Raw genomic sequence first — 17490 nt, 5'->3', positions numbered from 1 at the left:
TAATGACAGCGATTTTTAGCAGGACTGCCATATTGCGGCAGACAAATCTGACATTAAGGCTGGCCATACACTATACAATTTTCTTGTTCAACTTTCCTTTAGATTTACCAAAACCATGTAATATAGGGTCAAACCTAAACACTTTCAATTTGTATGCAAGCAGGCAGGCCCTTGCACTACATAGTTTAAGGTAAATCTAAAGGAAATTGAATAAGAAAATTGTATAGTGTATGGCCAGGCTAAGTGACACTTTATAGGGACTAGTGACACCAATACAGTGATCAGTGCTAAAAAAAAAATAAAAAAAAAAGGAATGTCCCTGTATAAATAAAACTGGCAGGGAAGGGGTTAACATCAGGAGCGATCAAAGGGTTAAGTGTGCTCCTAGGGAATGCTTTCTAACTGTGGGGGGGGGGGGGGGGAATACTGTGACTGGAGGAAAACAGATATTTACATTTTTGGTAAACGCATTCAATGAATCCAAGCTCTGCAAGCTGAGATAACATGCACTGCATTGATGCATTCACACAATTTCACATTAACCACCAGCAAGAATAAGTCCTTACAATTAAAGAGCACCTGTCATTTCAGATCCCTCATGGCAGCGCCTGTTAGCAGGCATCCACTCACCTGCTTCCGCCACGTCCCTCACCTTGTTGTGTCACTGTGAATGGGACCATTAGTGAGTCAACAGCGGGTCAGAGGAGGACCCGCTGCGGGACAGAGATGACAGTGGCTCTTTAAAAATTATGATTTAAATCAAGCCATTTTACTAGTGTTTTAAATGGAGTTGGTTTAAACCAAATCTGCCCTAACATATGTGTACACTTAAGTATGCCCCTGTGAATGAGGCCTAGAACACTGCACACGATACAATACAATCTGTAATGATATCTAGATTAAACAAAGCTAAAAATACAAGGTGCTGCCTATAATACCCGATCAGGTAGGTCCTTGCAATACGTACACATAGACCTAAACTAGATTGTACACAGATTTCTGCACACACTGAACTGCAGTTCCATGCAAGTATAATCAGTAAACTGCCAATGTTATTTAGAAACTTTTCAGATATGTTCTGGATAGGTCAGAAAGTTTGCAGTTTGGCAGAAATGCATTACAGTCCATTTAAGGGCTCTTTCACACGGCCGCTCTGCTTGTCCGCAAATCATTCTATATTTTTGCGGACATAATGTAAGTCTATGGCATTGCGGATGTCAGCGGAATACCATCCGCTGACATCCGATTTTCTTCCTTTCAGTTCTGTTCCGTTTTTTGGAACTTTCAGGTGGTTCGAATTTGGAGAAGCCAGATCTACTAGTGCAGAACATCGTGATGTCCATTAATATAAAGAATGAATCAGTCTCCTGTAACAAACTGGGAGATCACTATATCAGGATAAAGACACATACACACATTAGGTGGGGCTACCACTAATGAGGGGGTAGGTGGGAGTCGAGAGAATGTTGATCTGGTAATCTCTTCTGCATAGGAGGGAAAAGAAGAGCTGGGAAGAAGTGGGCTAGGCAAGAGAAGGCATTTTTTTTCCATTTTTGGTCAAGTCAGGCCTATTACCGCTTGATAATAAAAAAAGAAAGTCAAAGCCACCTTTAATTTTTTTTTCTTTTTTTTTTTTTCACGCCTTCCTCAAAGTTGCATTAAAAATAAACAGGTCCTCTAAGCCTCGGTTCACACTAGGGCGACCTGTGAGGTGACCTGGTCGCCTCACAGGTCGCCGCAGGTCGCCTCCCATAGGAAAGCTGCGGACCCGTTCTAATAGGAGCGACACAAGTCGCTCCGACCTAAAAAAAGGGTCCGGAGCTTCTTTGGGGCGACCAGGAGGCGACCGCCATAGACTTCAATGTTATGAAGTCCGTGGCGGCCGCTCCGAGGTCGCGGCGCGCTGCTCGCACCGCGATCTCGGAGGTTGCCCTGGGAAGTAGCGTTGCGGTAGTGTGAACCGGCGCTTACGCTCAAAGGTATTTAAAAAAAAAATGTTTTGACCAGCTTCCTATGCCTTTACAACACCTTGCAAAAAATGTAGTATTCTCTTACGTCCTCCGACAGTCGCCGCCTCTTCATATTCGTCACATATGGGGTATTAGACTTTGCTCCGAAGGAGTAGCTAGGCAACAGAATATGTTAACATTAAAGCTTTTAACATATCCCACCCTCAAGGGGTGGTCCCCTCAGTCAATACCCTCCTACTTCCTGCAACCATAACTCAGAGTAGTATTAATAATCCAACCCCCATAGACTTCAATGGGATTCACTGCCAAGTTCAGGTTTTGTGAGTTGAAAACAGGATTTGATGAACCCCCACAAATCTAACCAAGGCAGATTCACCAAAAAAGTAACACACTTAAGTCTCGTACACACGATGATAAAATCGGATGATTGTTCGATTACTGTACACATTTCCTACTTGCCTACTGGGCTCTTTTACCCCCTTCCTGCCCAGGCCAATTTTAAGCTTTCACGCTGTCGCACTATGGTTACAGTGTTGCATGTCCACGCAATTGTCATTTAAACAACATTTTTTTCATTTTTTTTTTAGACCCGATAGAGCATTCTTTTGGCGGTGTTTAATCACCACTGGGCTTTTTATTTTTTGCTAAAAAAAGGAAGAAAGAAAAAAAAAAATGGGGAAAAAAAACAAACTTTTTCTTAGTTCCTGTAATAAAATTTTGTAAATAAGTAATTTTTCTTCTTTACGGATGTTCACGGATGAGGCTGCACCGATGGGCACGGATAGGCTGCAATGATGGGCACTGATAAGGTGGCACTGAGGAGGTGATGCGCCATGTCCCTGGGACAGAGCGCACCACTGACTGCGCCTGTCATTCCACAATACGGCGGGCGGGAGGTGGTTAAACGAAAAGTTGACATTGTGTTCACGTATAATCAAAATTTTCTAGCTTGCACCTTACGTTTTTGTGGTCTGAAAAGTCAGAATTGTGTGTGTGGGCCTAAAGCTTAAATTAGGACATTTGAATGGGTGAATGGGTTTACAAATGTCAAGTAGTTAGGAAGGAGTGCCTTAAAGTGGAGATCTGCTGCCTATTAAAGGTATTTTAGTTGGAGTGAGGTAGAGTTTGAACCTCTGCAAAGTTAAACATGTACAATGAGAAATGCAGGGGCGTCTGTTGCTAGACTGCTTTTAAAATGCTGGTTACTTGGCTGCCTCTGGGTCTAATACCTGCTTAGTCACTAACCTGCTTATCTGCATCACTGTTCCATGTCTGTGCTCCTAAAAGTATTCAAGCCTTTGGATCAGCAAGGTAGGCAGGAAACTAGCATTTTTAGGAGAGGTCAACCTCTCTTGACCTCTATGGCTTGTAACCCTGGTGAGGCTGGTTCATACACCACCTATATTTCACCTACTACACCTACCTACCTACTTTCACCTACCTCTGCTAAAGGCTTTGTGGTTATGCATTTCAGGGGTGTATACTCTAAAGATTGATACAATCTAGGAATATAAACTCACAATAGATTATAGGTTGTATCACAGGTGGGGGAGATGTCCCTGACAGAGTCACCATAACAATAACAACCTGGCAAGAGTAAACTGCCCTACATACTATGAATGTTAGGCTGCATTCACACTTGAGCGTAGCGTTTTTTACCGCGATTTTACCGCAATTTTTACCGCGATTTTTTCAGGCGTTTTTCATTGACATCTATCAAAAACGCTGGTAATCAGCCCAAAAAGAAGCTCATGTACTTTTTTCAGCTACAGGCGTTTTGCAAAACGCTCAGATGTGAACAGGGGCCATTTAAATTAATGGGGTTTTACTTGTTGGGCGTTTTGGAAGCGTTTCTTTTGAGCGTTTTTGGAGCTGAAAACGCCCAGGTGTGAATGGAGCCTTAGGGTTGAGAAATGTAAAGCACTACAAGTACTGCAACACCACCTAGGTCACATTTAGTATAACTCACAGGGTATAACCTAGCTCAGGGGTCTTCAAACTTTAACAAAAGGGCCAGATTATACTGTCCTTCAGGATTTAGGGGGGCTGGACTGTGGCCAGTGGGAGCAGAAATATTTCCAGTGTCATAGGGATTAAATTGTGCCTCAGGTTTGGTGGTCAGAGAGAGTAAGAAAACGAAAAAGCACCTGTGGTCAGAAGGAGGAATAGTGTCCCATCTTTTGTATCAGTAGCAGGAATAGTGCCCCGTTATTGGTTTCAGTGGGAGGAAGAGTGCCACCATCATTGTTGTCAGTGGGAGGAAGAGTGCCCCATCATTGGTATTTAGTGGGAGGAAGAGTGCCCCATCATTATGGTCAGTGGGTGGAATAGTGCCCCATCACTGGTGTCAGTGGGTGGAATAGTGCCCCATCACTGGTGTCAGTGGGTGGAATAGTGCCCCATCACTGGTGTCAGTGGGTGGAATAGTGCCCCATCACTGGTGTCAGTGGGTGGAATAGTGCCCCATCACTGGTGTCAGTGGGTGGAATAGTGCCCCATCACTGGTGTCAGTGGGTGGAATAGTGCCCCATCACTGGTGTCAGTGGGTGGAATAGTGCCCCATCACTGGTGTTAGTGGGTGGAATAGGGCCCCATCACTGGTGTCAGTGGGTGGAATAGGGCCCCATCACTGGTGTCAGTGGGTGGAATAGGGCTCCATCACTGGTGTCAGTGGGTGGAATAGGGCCCCATCACTGGTGTCAGTGGGTGGAATAGGGCCCCATCACTGGTGTCAGTGGGTGGAATAGTGCCCCATCACTGGTGTCAGTGGGTGGAATAGTGCCCCATCTCTGGTGTCAGTGGGTGGAATAGTGCCCCATCACTGGTGTCAGTGGGTGGAATAGTGCACCATCACTGGTGTCAGTGGGTGGAATAGTGCCCCATTCTCTGGTGTCAGTGGGTGGAATAGTGCCCCATCACTGGTGTCAGTGGGTGGAATAGTGCACCATCACTGGTGTCAGTGGGTGGAATAGTGCACCATCACTGGTGTCAGTGGGTAGAATAGTGTCCCATTATAGGTGTCAGTTGGTGGAATAGTGCCCCACTCAATGGGGGGGGGGGGATCATTACATAGTTAGTGAGGTTGAAAAAAGACACCAGCCCATACAGTTCAACCTATGATGTGATTTACTGCTAACAGTACATCGTATACCCCTGTATGTTGTGGTCGTTAAGGTTCCCATCCAATAGCTTTTTGAAACCATCAAGGCTTCCTGCTGATACCTCGGCTTGTGGAAGAGAATTCCACATCCTTACTGCTCTCACAGTAAAGACCCTTTATTCAGTTTAAGGTTAAACCGCTTCTCTTCTAATTTTAGTGAATGGCCATGTGTCTTTTTAAATTCTCTTTCGCTAAAACATTTGTTCCCTATGCTAGGGTCACCAGTATGGTATGTGTACATTGATATCATATCCCCTCTCAAGCATCTCTTTTCCAGAGATAACAAGTTTAATGCTTTCCTCATATCTTTACCAGATAAAGGCAAGCAAAGGGCTGCAATTTGGAGACCACTGACCTGGCTGAAACTCTGTGGTGGGATCTAGCAAGCAACACAAGTGGAACCAGTGCCCATTCAATAGCAACTTCGATATCAGGGAAATTGCACTTTATTTTATTTTTTCTAACCCTATATGTTTGAAAGTCCCAACATTTCCTACAAACATATTTTGGCATATCTTGTCAGCAGGCTACAGAAACGACATTTTCAGGATCAGACTGGCCCAGGGTTGGGTCTGTTCTCTAGAGAAGGACATTTCACAATGAAGGCTGATAGAAGCTTTGTCACTATCGGTCTTTGCTCCTCTGCTAGACTGGTTTCCTGCATTCTTCCCGATGAAGGAAATTGTAGTAGAGATGCCACAGTTAAGGACTGCTTGTGTCTTGCTTCCCAAAAATTCACTTCTTCTGAAGGTCTTACCTTTATAAGGAGTCGTGTACTGCCGAATACTTTTTTTTTTTTTGCACCAACAGTAAATTTTCAGGACAGGCTGTCGGAGTATGCCTCCTTTTAGGATTAAAGTACTGCTTGGACGTTGGAAGAAAGCGATATTCCCCCGAAAGCTTTTCCTCAAAGTTTAACTGTTCATGCAAATAAAAATAAGTATCAGGCAGTACTCAACTCCTTATGAAGGTAAGACCTCCAGAAGAAGTGAACAATGGCAAGCAACACACAGAATAGCCAGCCTAGTGCCAAGAACCCAAACCTATACGTATTTACTATGAGTGAGTTACTCTAAAGCCCCGTACACACGATAAGAAATTCGGCCGGGAAATTTTATCCGAGGACCAATCTGCCGATTTTCGGCTTGTTAGTATGGTGCTTTCGACAGCTGACTCCGACTTTTCGGCTGACAAAATCCTGATGTGCAGGCATTACAATTTTTGTCATCCGTCAACACACGTCTGATTTTCGTCTCATTAGTACAGATTTCGACGGGGAAAAATCTTATGAGCAAGACTAGGCATGCTCAGAGATGAAAGAACACATAGAAAGCAATCCAACACATGACATCACTTAAAATAGAATTCTGTCGTACGGGAAAATTTGTGTGCAATCTAGAGCATATTCCAACCAACAGACACGCACTCTGGACAAAAGACGGACGACCGGTCAGCGGAAATTTGTTGCGTGTGTACGAGGCTTAAGGCAGGGGTGTCCAAACTATGGCCCTCCAGCTGTTCAGGAACTACAATTCCCATCATGCCTAGTTATGTCTGTGAAGGTCAGAGATTTACAATGAATCATGGGACGTGTAGTTCCTCAACAGCTGGAGGACCGTAGTTTGGAAATACCTGCTTACCAGCTTACACATCTAAATTTACACAGACATGAAGTATACAATGTTCTCCATAGGAAACCATTACTTGGACACCCCATGTTCGCGAGAGAGTTAATCCAGAGCGGCTTTTGTACATTTCTTTTCACTAAAGCAAAACAAGGCTACAAATCACTAGAAAGAAAAGAAGTGAATCAGCTAAGAGTCCATCTAAAGGCAGCGCCATTTCCAGTCTACGCAGGTTATTTTAGAAATTAAAGTCGCAGAAGCTGTACAAAACCAAACGGCTACATGGCCAGGCTGATTTAGTACAGAACACAATGCAGACTGCCGCCATTTCTAGACAACTGAAGGAGAAACACTGGATCAGAACTTACTGCGTCTAGTAAAAATACACATTCCGTTTTAACACAACGTTACCTACTGCCTATGCAAAGATGGTATTAAATCAAGTGTAACTCTAAATCCAGCATGCATACATGCAACATTGACGTTTCCGACTGTCTTACAAGCATCTGAAAAAAAAAAGACGCAACGAATCAATCATCGGTGTATTCAAAGTACGAGTTACGCTTTTGAAATATACAATAATCTAAGGCTTTACCGATGACACATGGTACAGCTCTCAGGAAGGATGAGGTCACTTTTCAATAAATTACAGTATGAGGCAAGCATGCATTTTAAGGTGAGGTGGCTGGGGGAGAAAAAAAAAGCACATGGCGTTAATCACGATACAGCTGTTTTCGCATTGCACGTTCTACCACAATAAAATACGAAGGAGCCCATTCATACCTTCGTTGTCGGCATGTGGCTGCAAAACAACAAAACGAGCTGGTTGACTGGACGCTCACTGGTTAATATGATTTAGAGGGCCATGTATAGAAAAACATGGACAAAAACATTATTGTAGAGCTAAATTAGGGATGCGACTCCACACGTCACCTAAAAATGTGCTCACCTCCTTCTGCCCCGCATGCTAACATCTCTATGCCTGCCTTGCTTATAAAACTAGTATAGATGTGCTTGCTTAGGAAACTCGGAAAACGTGAAAAATATGCTACACACTGCAGTCTTTTTTTTTTTTTTTTTTTTTTTTTTAAGAGGTTCAAGCTCGTCATCCCAAAAGATTCAAAAGCATTACCTCACTGCAGCCTTGAGACAAACTGAGCATTCACTCTGGGTCTTACCCAGCATGCTTTGCTCTACACAAAGACAACAGAGGTGTGACCAATCACATAGCAGCTAGCAGGCTGCATTTGGACGCTCCCTCTTAGTATTGCCCATTGACAAGCTGGCTGGCAGGCTCCTGAACCTGTTGGCATGGCAACATGTCCCAGCGGCTCCCTATAGGGCTTCTCACAGTACTATGGTGGTTTTTTTAGGCTTTTTTTTTCTCTATTATTCCTCTTTCACTCTCCACTCAAGTAATCAAAAAAACAAGCCTTGCAAATTGTTTATGTAAGATGCCACTTTATGCCGGTCAGGGCATTCGCAGTTTAATGTGAAACTATTTTAACCCTTTATAATTACAAGTCTATTGTTTTACAGTCTGTCAGCACATGCCATGAACAAAGTGTTAAACAAGGTGTTAAGTAAAGGCTGAATCAGCTCCTTAATTTCATGACCATTTGCACACAACTCTTATCTTATATGACTTATTAATTAATGAGTTCTTATGTGCAGTGATCAAAATTCAACCTGTACTGAGAGAGTGAATTCTGATTGGTTGATATGGGTTACTGAATTCAATAATTAGCATTTAAGAATGAGGAAAACATGGATAAGATTGCTAGTGCAATTCAATGTAACCCATAGCAACCAATATTTATTACTAATTTATATAGTGACCAGGGCTTTTCTTTCTCAGAGAATAGGTGCAGGAACTCTTGCCTTTTGAGTCCCCCCTTGTCTCTGCGCTTTACCCACCTCCAAGCACCGTCCCTTGGTTCCATCCCCTACCCACCTCCCAGTACTGCCTCAAGTATTTTGTGGTGCTAAATAAGTTGTATGGAATTTGTTCTTGTCTAGTGACAAGAAAAGCACTTAGGCTTCGTTTCCACTAGTGCGACTTGTCGTGCGACTTAATCGGACACAAAGTCGCATGACAAGTCACAGCCCATTGATTTCAATGGCAACCGTTCCCATGTATGCAACTTAAAGTTGCAGCAACTTCGAAAAGGTGCCTGCAATACTTTGATGCGACTTTGAGTCAGAGTGTGTCAAGTCAGATCAAAAAAGTTGCATCAAAGTCGCAATGCAAAGTTGCACTGTAAATCGCACGACTTTGGCGTCGCACTAGTGGAAACGTAGCCTAAAATAGATCTGCTGGAGCCAGCAACAATAGACCCTCCAGCACACCCCTTCCTATTACATACATTCAGTGCTGGAGGTGCTAGAACTGCGTTCCCGCTGAAAAAAAGCCCAGATAGTGACAACATCTTCTACAGTGCTGTACAAAAAACATGAGAACATGCAAAAACATGGGAAACTATACACAATTATGTAAGGCCCCTTTCACACGGGCGATCCGATCCGCCTAAACAAAAATGCATCCCTATCGGGCAGCGGATGTCAGCGGAGACATCTCCGCTGACACCCGCTGCTCTCCAATCCAATCCTGTCCGTGAAATCCGGATGGATGGAAACCCTATTTTCCATCCGTCTGGAGGATCGGATCGGATCAGATGAGAACGGACAGGCGGTCCATTCTCATCCGATCTCCCCATAGAGGACAGCAGGGATCTGACAGCTCCGTCTCCACACACAGAGCAGAGACAGAGCTGTCATCCGCCTGCTCAGCGGGGATCAGCGGATCGATCCCCCACTGAGCAGAACAGACTCCGTCAGGCGGTGCGCCCGTGTGAAAGAGGCCTAAGAGCCTACAATCTAAATGAAGAAGGGACATATACCAAATTGTGACACAGGAAATAGCACAGCGATGAGAAGCCTGGGAAAATTGTGGATCAGGAGTGAGTGTATGTGAAAAAAGTAAGGTGCCAGTAAGAAGATCTAAACTTCAATCAAATATCCTAATACAAGCTAATCTTTACTGCTGCTATACCAGAATTGTTGTGAATCTTAAGCCTGAAATAGACGGATTGAAATTCTCCTGGTTCCTACTGAACCAGCCGAATTTTGATCCATCTATCGGCAGGCTGGTTATACAGAAGTCAATCCACCAACTGACTTCAGTAAAACCAGCCTGGCAGAAGTGATCATTGTATTCTGCAGGTGGGAAAGGCTCCCAGCCTGCAGAACACAATAGCGCTACAGGAGGGATTCCCCCATCAACACTGACCATGTTGATAAGGAAATCGAACAATTGTCTTTCTTTTAACTTGTGCTTGAAGATAAGAAAATTGCATAATGCATGGCCTGCCTTAGACACCCAGATTAACCTTAACTGCATTATTATGCATCAGTTAACTTGACAAGAAGGCCCTTTTTACATAGGGGTGTTTGAGATAGGATTCTGAAATGTGGCAAAATCACTGCAAAATGTGCACAGGAACCTTTTGGTACTATTACTGTTAATGCCACCCCAAACATGCAAAAGAAACTGGAGTTTGGTCATGAGACAAAAAGTGATTTCCAAAAACAAGCCTAAGTTGGCTCCAACAAAAAGTACAACAGCTACTTTGGCACGTTTTTGGAGCAGAGAGCATCAGATTCAAATGAATGGTGCTTCGCCAAGAAATGCAGCAAAGAAATGCGCTTAAAACTGACATCCTGATATCGCTAGATGTGAACAGGGCCTAACTCAATGACTAATTGTTTTGGCTGAAAGTGAGTCTGAGAATTAGGAATACACACAGATGCATATTTCTAGTTCTCTGCTGCAAGTTTAATTAAAGCCGAGTACACACGGGCCTAATGTCAGAAGACATTTGCTGAGTCAAAAAAAAATGGCCAACGTGTGCATGTCGGTCTGTCCGACAGAAGCCAGCTGTTTGGTTGGAGGAGCATGTTGGAAAACCAGCAGTTGACCGACTCCCGATCAGCGATCTCAGCCAATGGCGGAAAGCGCAGATCGGAATGTTATGGCGGGGGGGGGCGGAGGGAGACCCCGGTCAGAACACAACAGTTCAGTGGGGGAGATCGCTATACTAACTTTGCATAGTTAGTACAGCAGCTCCGACTGGAGCTGACAGGTTTTTTTTCATTCAACCCAAAAAAATTAATAGTGTGTACCAGGCTTAACATACTCAATGGAAATGTGAACTAGCACCATACACCCTCCCCACCCCTCGGGTCCCTGCTGTACTTACCTCAGTGGGGGCTGAGCGGTCAGTGCCCACGTAGCTCATGTAGCAGTCTGTGGATTTGAAATACCCGCTCTTCTCCCTGCAGTGCTTCTGGGTTGGATGAGAATAATGCTCTGTGCTGGCACTGAGGAATCAGAAACTCTTTGGTCTCGGAAACGCTGCACAGAAAAGAGGGAGAAGAGCGAGGGTTTCAAATACGCATACTGCTACCTGGGCTGCGTTGGCACTGACAGTTCATCACCTATGGTAAATACAGCAGGGCCTGGGGGAGGGTAGTGAAGGTTGCACAACATTGGTTCACCTTTTCAGAAAAAAATGAAAAGATGAACACTTTAAGGATGCATTGTAAGTAGAGCTGCATGATCGATCGTTAAAAAAAAAAAAAAAAAAAAAATTGCGATTCAACCCCCCCTCACGATCTTAATCCAGCATTTTCACGATTCATACTGCGCAGGGCCGTTCTCTGCTCACTCACAGATGTCTAAAAAAAAAAAAAAAGAGCCTCCAGCAAATGTTTATCAACACTGCTCAGCCCTGGGAGAGAACTATAAACAAAGTATCATTTGGTTCTTTCAGATGAAAAGAATGAACTTGGGTCTGTAAGAGGCGACTCCCATTGAAGTATATGGGACAGGTCGGATCACTGGTCGCCTGAAAGTAGTACAGGACCCTTTTCTGAAGTCGGAGCGACCATAATAGCGGCAATTAAGACGGCACTGATTCAATTACATTGGTTTGGTCATGTCAAGCGACCTGGGGCGACCTGGGGCGACACAAGTCGCCTCGTGAGTCGCCCTAGTGTGAATGGGGGCTAAATGAAGGCAGTTTAACCACTTAAAGACTAAGCCTTTTTTCTGACAGTTGTTGCTGACAAGTTAAAAAAATTTTTTTGCTGGAAAATTATTTAGAACCCCCAAAAATTATATATATTTTTCTAGCAGAGACCCTAGAGCAGGGTTTCTCAACTAGGGTACCTATTTCTCTAGGGGTCCCTTGAGAAATAGGTAATTTCTGCCTCTCAGATAAGTTTCTAATGACACCATTGTTCCTTTTAGCTATCTGTAAGGGGGTAATTCTTCCCAATGATAACAAGAGTAAGGAGCATTCTTCCCACTGACTGCCCCACTAATGTGTCTTGAGTTGTAGATTTTTAATTTTTAGCAGGGGTTCCCCGAGACCACAAATTTATTTCAAGGGTTCCTCTGTGTTGAAAAGGTTGAAAAAGCTGCCCTAGAGAATAAAATGGCAGTCATTGCAATATTTTATGCCACACTGTATTTTTCGCAGCGGCCATTCAAATGCAATTTTTTGTGAAAAAATACGCTTTAGGCCCCTTTCACACTATTGCAACGCAATTTTGCCGCGATTTCGCGGCGCGATTTTTGCCGCGATTTTGAAAGCATGGGCAAGGCTATATGCCTCAAAATGCATTAAAATCGTGGCAAAGTAGTGCAGGAACTACTTTGAAGTCGGTGCGACTTCAAAACGCACTGATATGAATGGGGCTCATTGAAAATAATGGAAAACGACTTGTCATGCGATTTTGCGGTCCAAAATCGCGGGACAAGTCGCACTAGTGTGAATGGGGCCTAAACGAATAAAAAAAAACTAATCCGTAAAGTTAGCCCAATTTGATTGTAGAATGTGAAAGATGATGTTACGCCGAGAATCGTGATCTTTATTATAAAAAAATTTAAAAAATTGTGATTCTCATTTTATTCAGAATAGTGCAGCTTTAAATATAAAATTGTTAAAGCGCTCGTTAATCCCAAAAGAGAAAAAAAAAAAAAAAACTGGGCCCCTGTAGGATAATGTCATAATATGTTAGTATGCATCACATACCAGCACATTTTGGCATATTTACTTTAAACCAGAGCCCTCAAGCAACACGCTGTCACTGCTGATAGGACTGTTCTCTTTAAAATCGGTCTTCCTTCCAGGTTTGCAGGTTTTTGGCCGTTTAAATGGCTGCGCTGCGATGATGCCACTTCCGCACATGTGTGCAGGAGTCACAGCGCTCAATGGATGGAATGCCATCCACTGAGAGTGCAGTGTGCATGCGTCTGCAGCGTTACCGACTGCTATTAAAAGGAGAAGTACAGCCAAAGCTTGTTTAGCTATACTTCTATGGATCACAGGAGTGCAGTTCATTTTGCACTCCTGTGACCCATTTTCAGCAGAGGGCTGGCTGAAGTCCGCTCTCTGCTAACGTCCCAGAAGTTGGTCCAGTCTCCGTGTCATCACGACCATGGAGTTGGGATCCGCCAGATTCCTGGACCGCCACCCAAGCCATCCTCCCAGGAAGCCGCTGAGAGCCTGGGCCCGCTGCTCCACCCCTCCACATCCCAGCGCTCCAGTGAGTGAGGAGGATGCAGAGCAGAGAGCTGCTGACTGACAGTCACCATCTCTCTGCTCACAGAGCTGTGAGAACCGAGTGATCAGCGGTGTTTGATCGCTCGGTTCTCCGTGTAGAGGCGCCAGGGGACAGATGCTGCATCCACCTAGGTAAATATAAATCAACAAAAAAAAAAAAACAGAAACTCATACTTCTCTTTTAAGGTAAATATCTCCTAAAAGATGCACGTTTAGGAGATATTTACTGTACCTACAGGTAAGCCTTATTATAGGCTTACCTGTAAGTACAAATAAAAAAAGCGGAGTTTACTACTGCTTTAAGCTATCTTAGCACATAACACAAAATATTACCTTGGAGGACTTCAGAATACTAAATAAGCAATAATCCTTTAGATTGTAAGCTCTTACGAGCACAGCCCTCCTAATCCTCCAGTAGTGAATTATATTGTAACTGTACAGTCTCTCTTTATTTTGTAAAGTGCTGCACAACCAGCTGGCATTATACAAATCCTATATAATAAAAACAGGTTTCCTAAAAAAAACTACATAGAAAATTCTAATTATTTCCGCCTTTCAGTTTATACTTATAAGCCCCCGAATAGCAATATTTGGTGAAATTGAGTATAACAAGCTATGACACACGCACATTATTATGCGGCCAGTACATTTTAAGGGGAAATCATAAAAAGTGACCCATACTCTGATCGATGGGACAGTACTTTAGGTTATCGTGAATCTCTGATCCATGGGACAGTATGTTTAGGTTATCGTGAATCTCTGATCGATGGGACAGCACGTTTAGGTTATCGTGAATCTCTGATCGATGGGACAGCACGTTTAGGTTATCGTGAATCTCTGATCGATGGGACAGTACGTTTAGGTTATCGTGAATCCCTGATCGATGGGACAGTACGTTTAGGTTATCATGAATCTCTGATCGATGGGACAGTACGTTTAGGTTATCGTGAATCCCTGATCGATGGGACAGTACGTTTAGGTTATCGTGAATCTCTGATCGATGGGACAGTACGTTTAGGTTATCGTGAATCTCTGATCGATGGGACAGTACGTTTAGGTTATCGTGAATCTCTGATCGATGGGACAGTACGTTTAGGTCATCGTGAATCCCTGATCAATGGGACAGTACGTTTAGGTTATCGTGAATCTCTGATTCAGGGGACAGTACGTTTAGGTTATCGTGAATCTCTGATCGATGGGACAGTATGTTTAGGTTATCGTGAATCCCTGATCGATGGGACAGTACGTTTAGGTTATGGTGAATCTCTGATCGATGGGACAGTACGTTTAGGTTATGGTGAATCTCTGATCGATGGGACAGTATCGCACAACCCTGTATTGTAATAAAGTCCCCAGAGGTGATGTCACCCCTGATAATGTGACAACGGACATGTGCTGACGGCATGCCGTGTGCTGCTATCCTGAAACCTCCAGAGAACACTTTCCAAGTGACTTCTGATGTCACAGCAGATGGGGCAGCAGGCAAGCTACTGCAGTACAAATACAGCATGTATAGCCTGACAGAGAAAAATGCAAGCTATTTACTTGAAGGACTCTGCTAACAAACGGTTAACTTCTAAGCCACATGCATCCAATTGGAAGGCAGGCTGAGACCTCAGGTTGCTGGGATGATTAACTTCAGCCAACACAAAGCAAAGCCATGTCTCTATCAAACACTGCGAACAGGAAGAGGGATATTCTGTATGAACCAATCAGGGAGCAGACAGACATGTAGATGGATCTGGTCACATGGAATCTGTTGCTAAAGCTCACAGACCCTCCTCTGCACAACAACAAAAGCAGCAGCAGCAGCAGCAGCGAACCCCCACCCCTCCCCTCCCCTCCCCTCCCTTCTTTTCCTGGCTGTGCCCTCGTGCTGGATTAATAATCATCAACCCCTCACCACCATCATAATGCTAGACATGCTGTATGTTGTGATGTCTTACCCATGATCCCTGAACATAAACAGAGCAGGCAGAGAACTCAGGAGTGTGTAAAGGGCTCATACTGATGATGACTCCAGTACAGGCAGCTGGGGGCGGGATGGGAACACAAGTGACAATTGCCTGGCTGGCGGTGTCATTGGTTACCTAATTACACAGGCCCTCTTTTTTTATTGTGCTCTAACACATGGTCAAGTGACACCTATGGGGGAAGGAATAGGAGGGGGGGGGGGGGGGTTGCTGCATGTCTGAGACGACTGACAAAATCATTACCATTACAGTAATGTTACACCGCCACCTAAAATATTCCTGGCTGCAGCCCAAAAAAAAAAAAGACCACATAGTTGCTCAGAATTTACCAAGTCTGCGTGCAATTCACAGCTTTTTTCCCACATATTTAAAGTTAGCAATGCCGCTTTAAAAAATCATGTTTTTTTTTTTTTAAAAAGGTTTAAGGTTTTTTTTTTTTTTTTTTTTTTAAGGCTCACACGTTTGTGTTGGCAACACATGCTTTCCTGCAACGCACTGCCTTTTAGCAGACCCGCAGCAGTTCGTAAGGGCAGCTCCACACCAGAAACTCCAGGTTTAAATGCATTTGAAGTGCGCTTGAATGCCGTGCGGAAAAATGCAGCATGCTCTACTTTTTTTTTTTTTTTGTAAAAAAAAAAAAAAAAAGGGCCCTTTTACACCAAGCTCAGTTGGCTGCATTTTTAACTGCAGTCCAACTGCATAGACAGCCCAAAATCAAGGTATTCCTATAGGCATAGTCCACTCCATATCATTGCAGTGTAGTTAAAAAAAAACATAGCGTATGCTGCATTTTTCTGCACCGAAAATGCAGGGAACGTGCTAAAAATGCATGTAAACCTGTAGTAACAAACGTGCAGTTTCTGGCTTGGAGGTGCCCTTAACAATTGCTGGGTGTCTGCTAAAGGGCACTGCGTTTCAGGGAAAGCATGCGTTATCAACACAAACATGTGTGAACCTAGCCTATCAGGTTGACCTACCTTATTTATTAAATCATTTCTCAAAGTGGCATTGCTAACTTTAAAATAAATATATGGGGGGGGGGGGGGGAAAGCCTGTAAATTGCATGCAGACGGTAAATTATGAGCAACTGTACTGTTTTTTTTTTTTGTTTTTTTGGGCTGCAGCCAGGAATATTTTAAGAGCCCATTCACACTAGCGCGACTTGTGAGGCGACTTGTGTCGCCCCAGGTCGCTTGACATAACAAAAGCAATGTTAATCAATCAGTGCCAAGTGGTGGAGTAACATTACAGTAATGGTAATGATTTTATCAGTCATCTCAGACATGTAAAAAAGGGCCCCTTTACATCGAACGCAGGGACTGCATTTTGAACTGCACTCCAACTGCATGTAGAGCCCAAAATCAAGGTAATCCTATGGGCATAGTTCACATCATTGCAGTGCAGTTAAAAAAAAAAAAAAAGTAAGTACGCGTTGTATTTTTTTGCACCGCAAATGCAGGAAACACGCTACAGGTGCACTGCACCCCTTTCAGTCAAGAGCCAAAGCCAAGCCCAAAAACATTTAGCAAAATGCACTACAAATGCAGTACTAAATGCAGCACAAAACACATTCAAGCATGCTTTAAACACACTTCAAATGCATGTAAAATAGGAAAATTAGGTAATTAACTTGTATAAAAAGATTTATTGCCCATTTTCTGGTAAGAGGATCCATCCTGTAGCATTTTATACCTTTTCTGATTTTTTTTTGGAAAGTTCTTGCAGCTGGTAAAAGAAGCCTCTTATACTAAGCCAGCTTCCAGTGTTAGAAGTGGTGCCAGGCTGAGTGTTAAAGGGTCGCTAAACATAAATGATATAATTTCCACAGATCAAGTTATTTACAGCACTGCATGGTTAAGGCGTGAGACTGCTTGGTATTAGCGCAGTGGCTTTGTGTGCAGGACAAAATGAGTATATAGCAGAAAAGAAAGTACTTCATAGTTTAGGGTTGAATTAGTGTAAGGTTTAATTCAGGGGCTAGATTAAATGCTACTTAGTAATGGGCGAATATGCTTGAGTTTGATTCGTGGGCATTTGCAGCGAGCTCATTGGGAAATTTCAAGACCTCAATGCAGTTCGCATTAAAGCTTGCAAATTACAACTGGCCATTTGGCAAGTAATTGTCAAACTGTA

At 43.5% G+C, this 17490-nt stretch overlaps 1 protein-coding gene across 3 annotated transcripts in view; it reads right to left on the bottom strand.

Moving 5' to 3' along the window:
• Positions 1-17490, bottom strand: part of STOX2 (storkhead box 2) — a 298120-nt gene that overhangs the window by 93197 nt on the left and 187433 nt on the right. Inside the window, exon 1 of one of the 3 annotated variants that reach the window (XM_082265980.1) lies at positions 15331-15401. The exons of the other annotated variants lie outside the window; for them this stretch is intronic. Coding sequence (XP_082122106.1) covers positions 15331-15334 — 4 coding nt within the window. The 5' untranslated portion in view covers positions 15335-15401. Of the gene's footprint in view, positions 1-15330; positions 15402-17490 lie in introns of those variants that run through there. 3 annotated transcript variants of the gene reach the window in all.

Source organism: Pelophylax lessonae (assembly GCF_965119305.1).
Source record: "Pelophylax lessonae genome assembly, chromosome: 1".
In the NCBI taxonomy this organism is placed as follows: Eukaryota; Metazoa; Chordata; class Amphibia; order Anura; family Ranidae; genus Pelophylax; species Pelophylax lessonae.
This window is presented reverse-complemented; position numbering and strand designations above follow the sequence as displayed.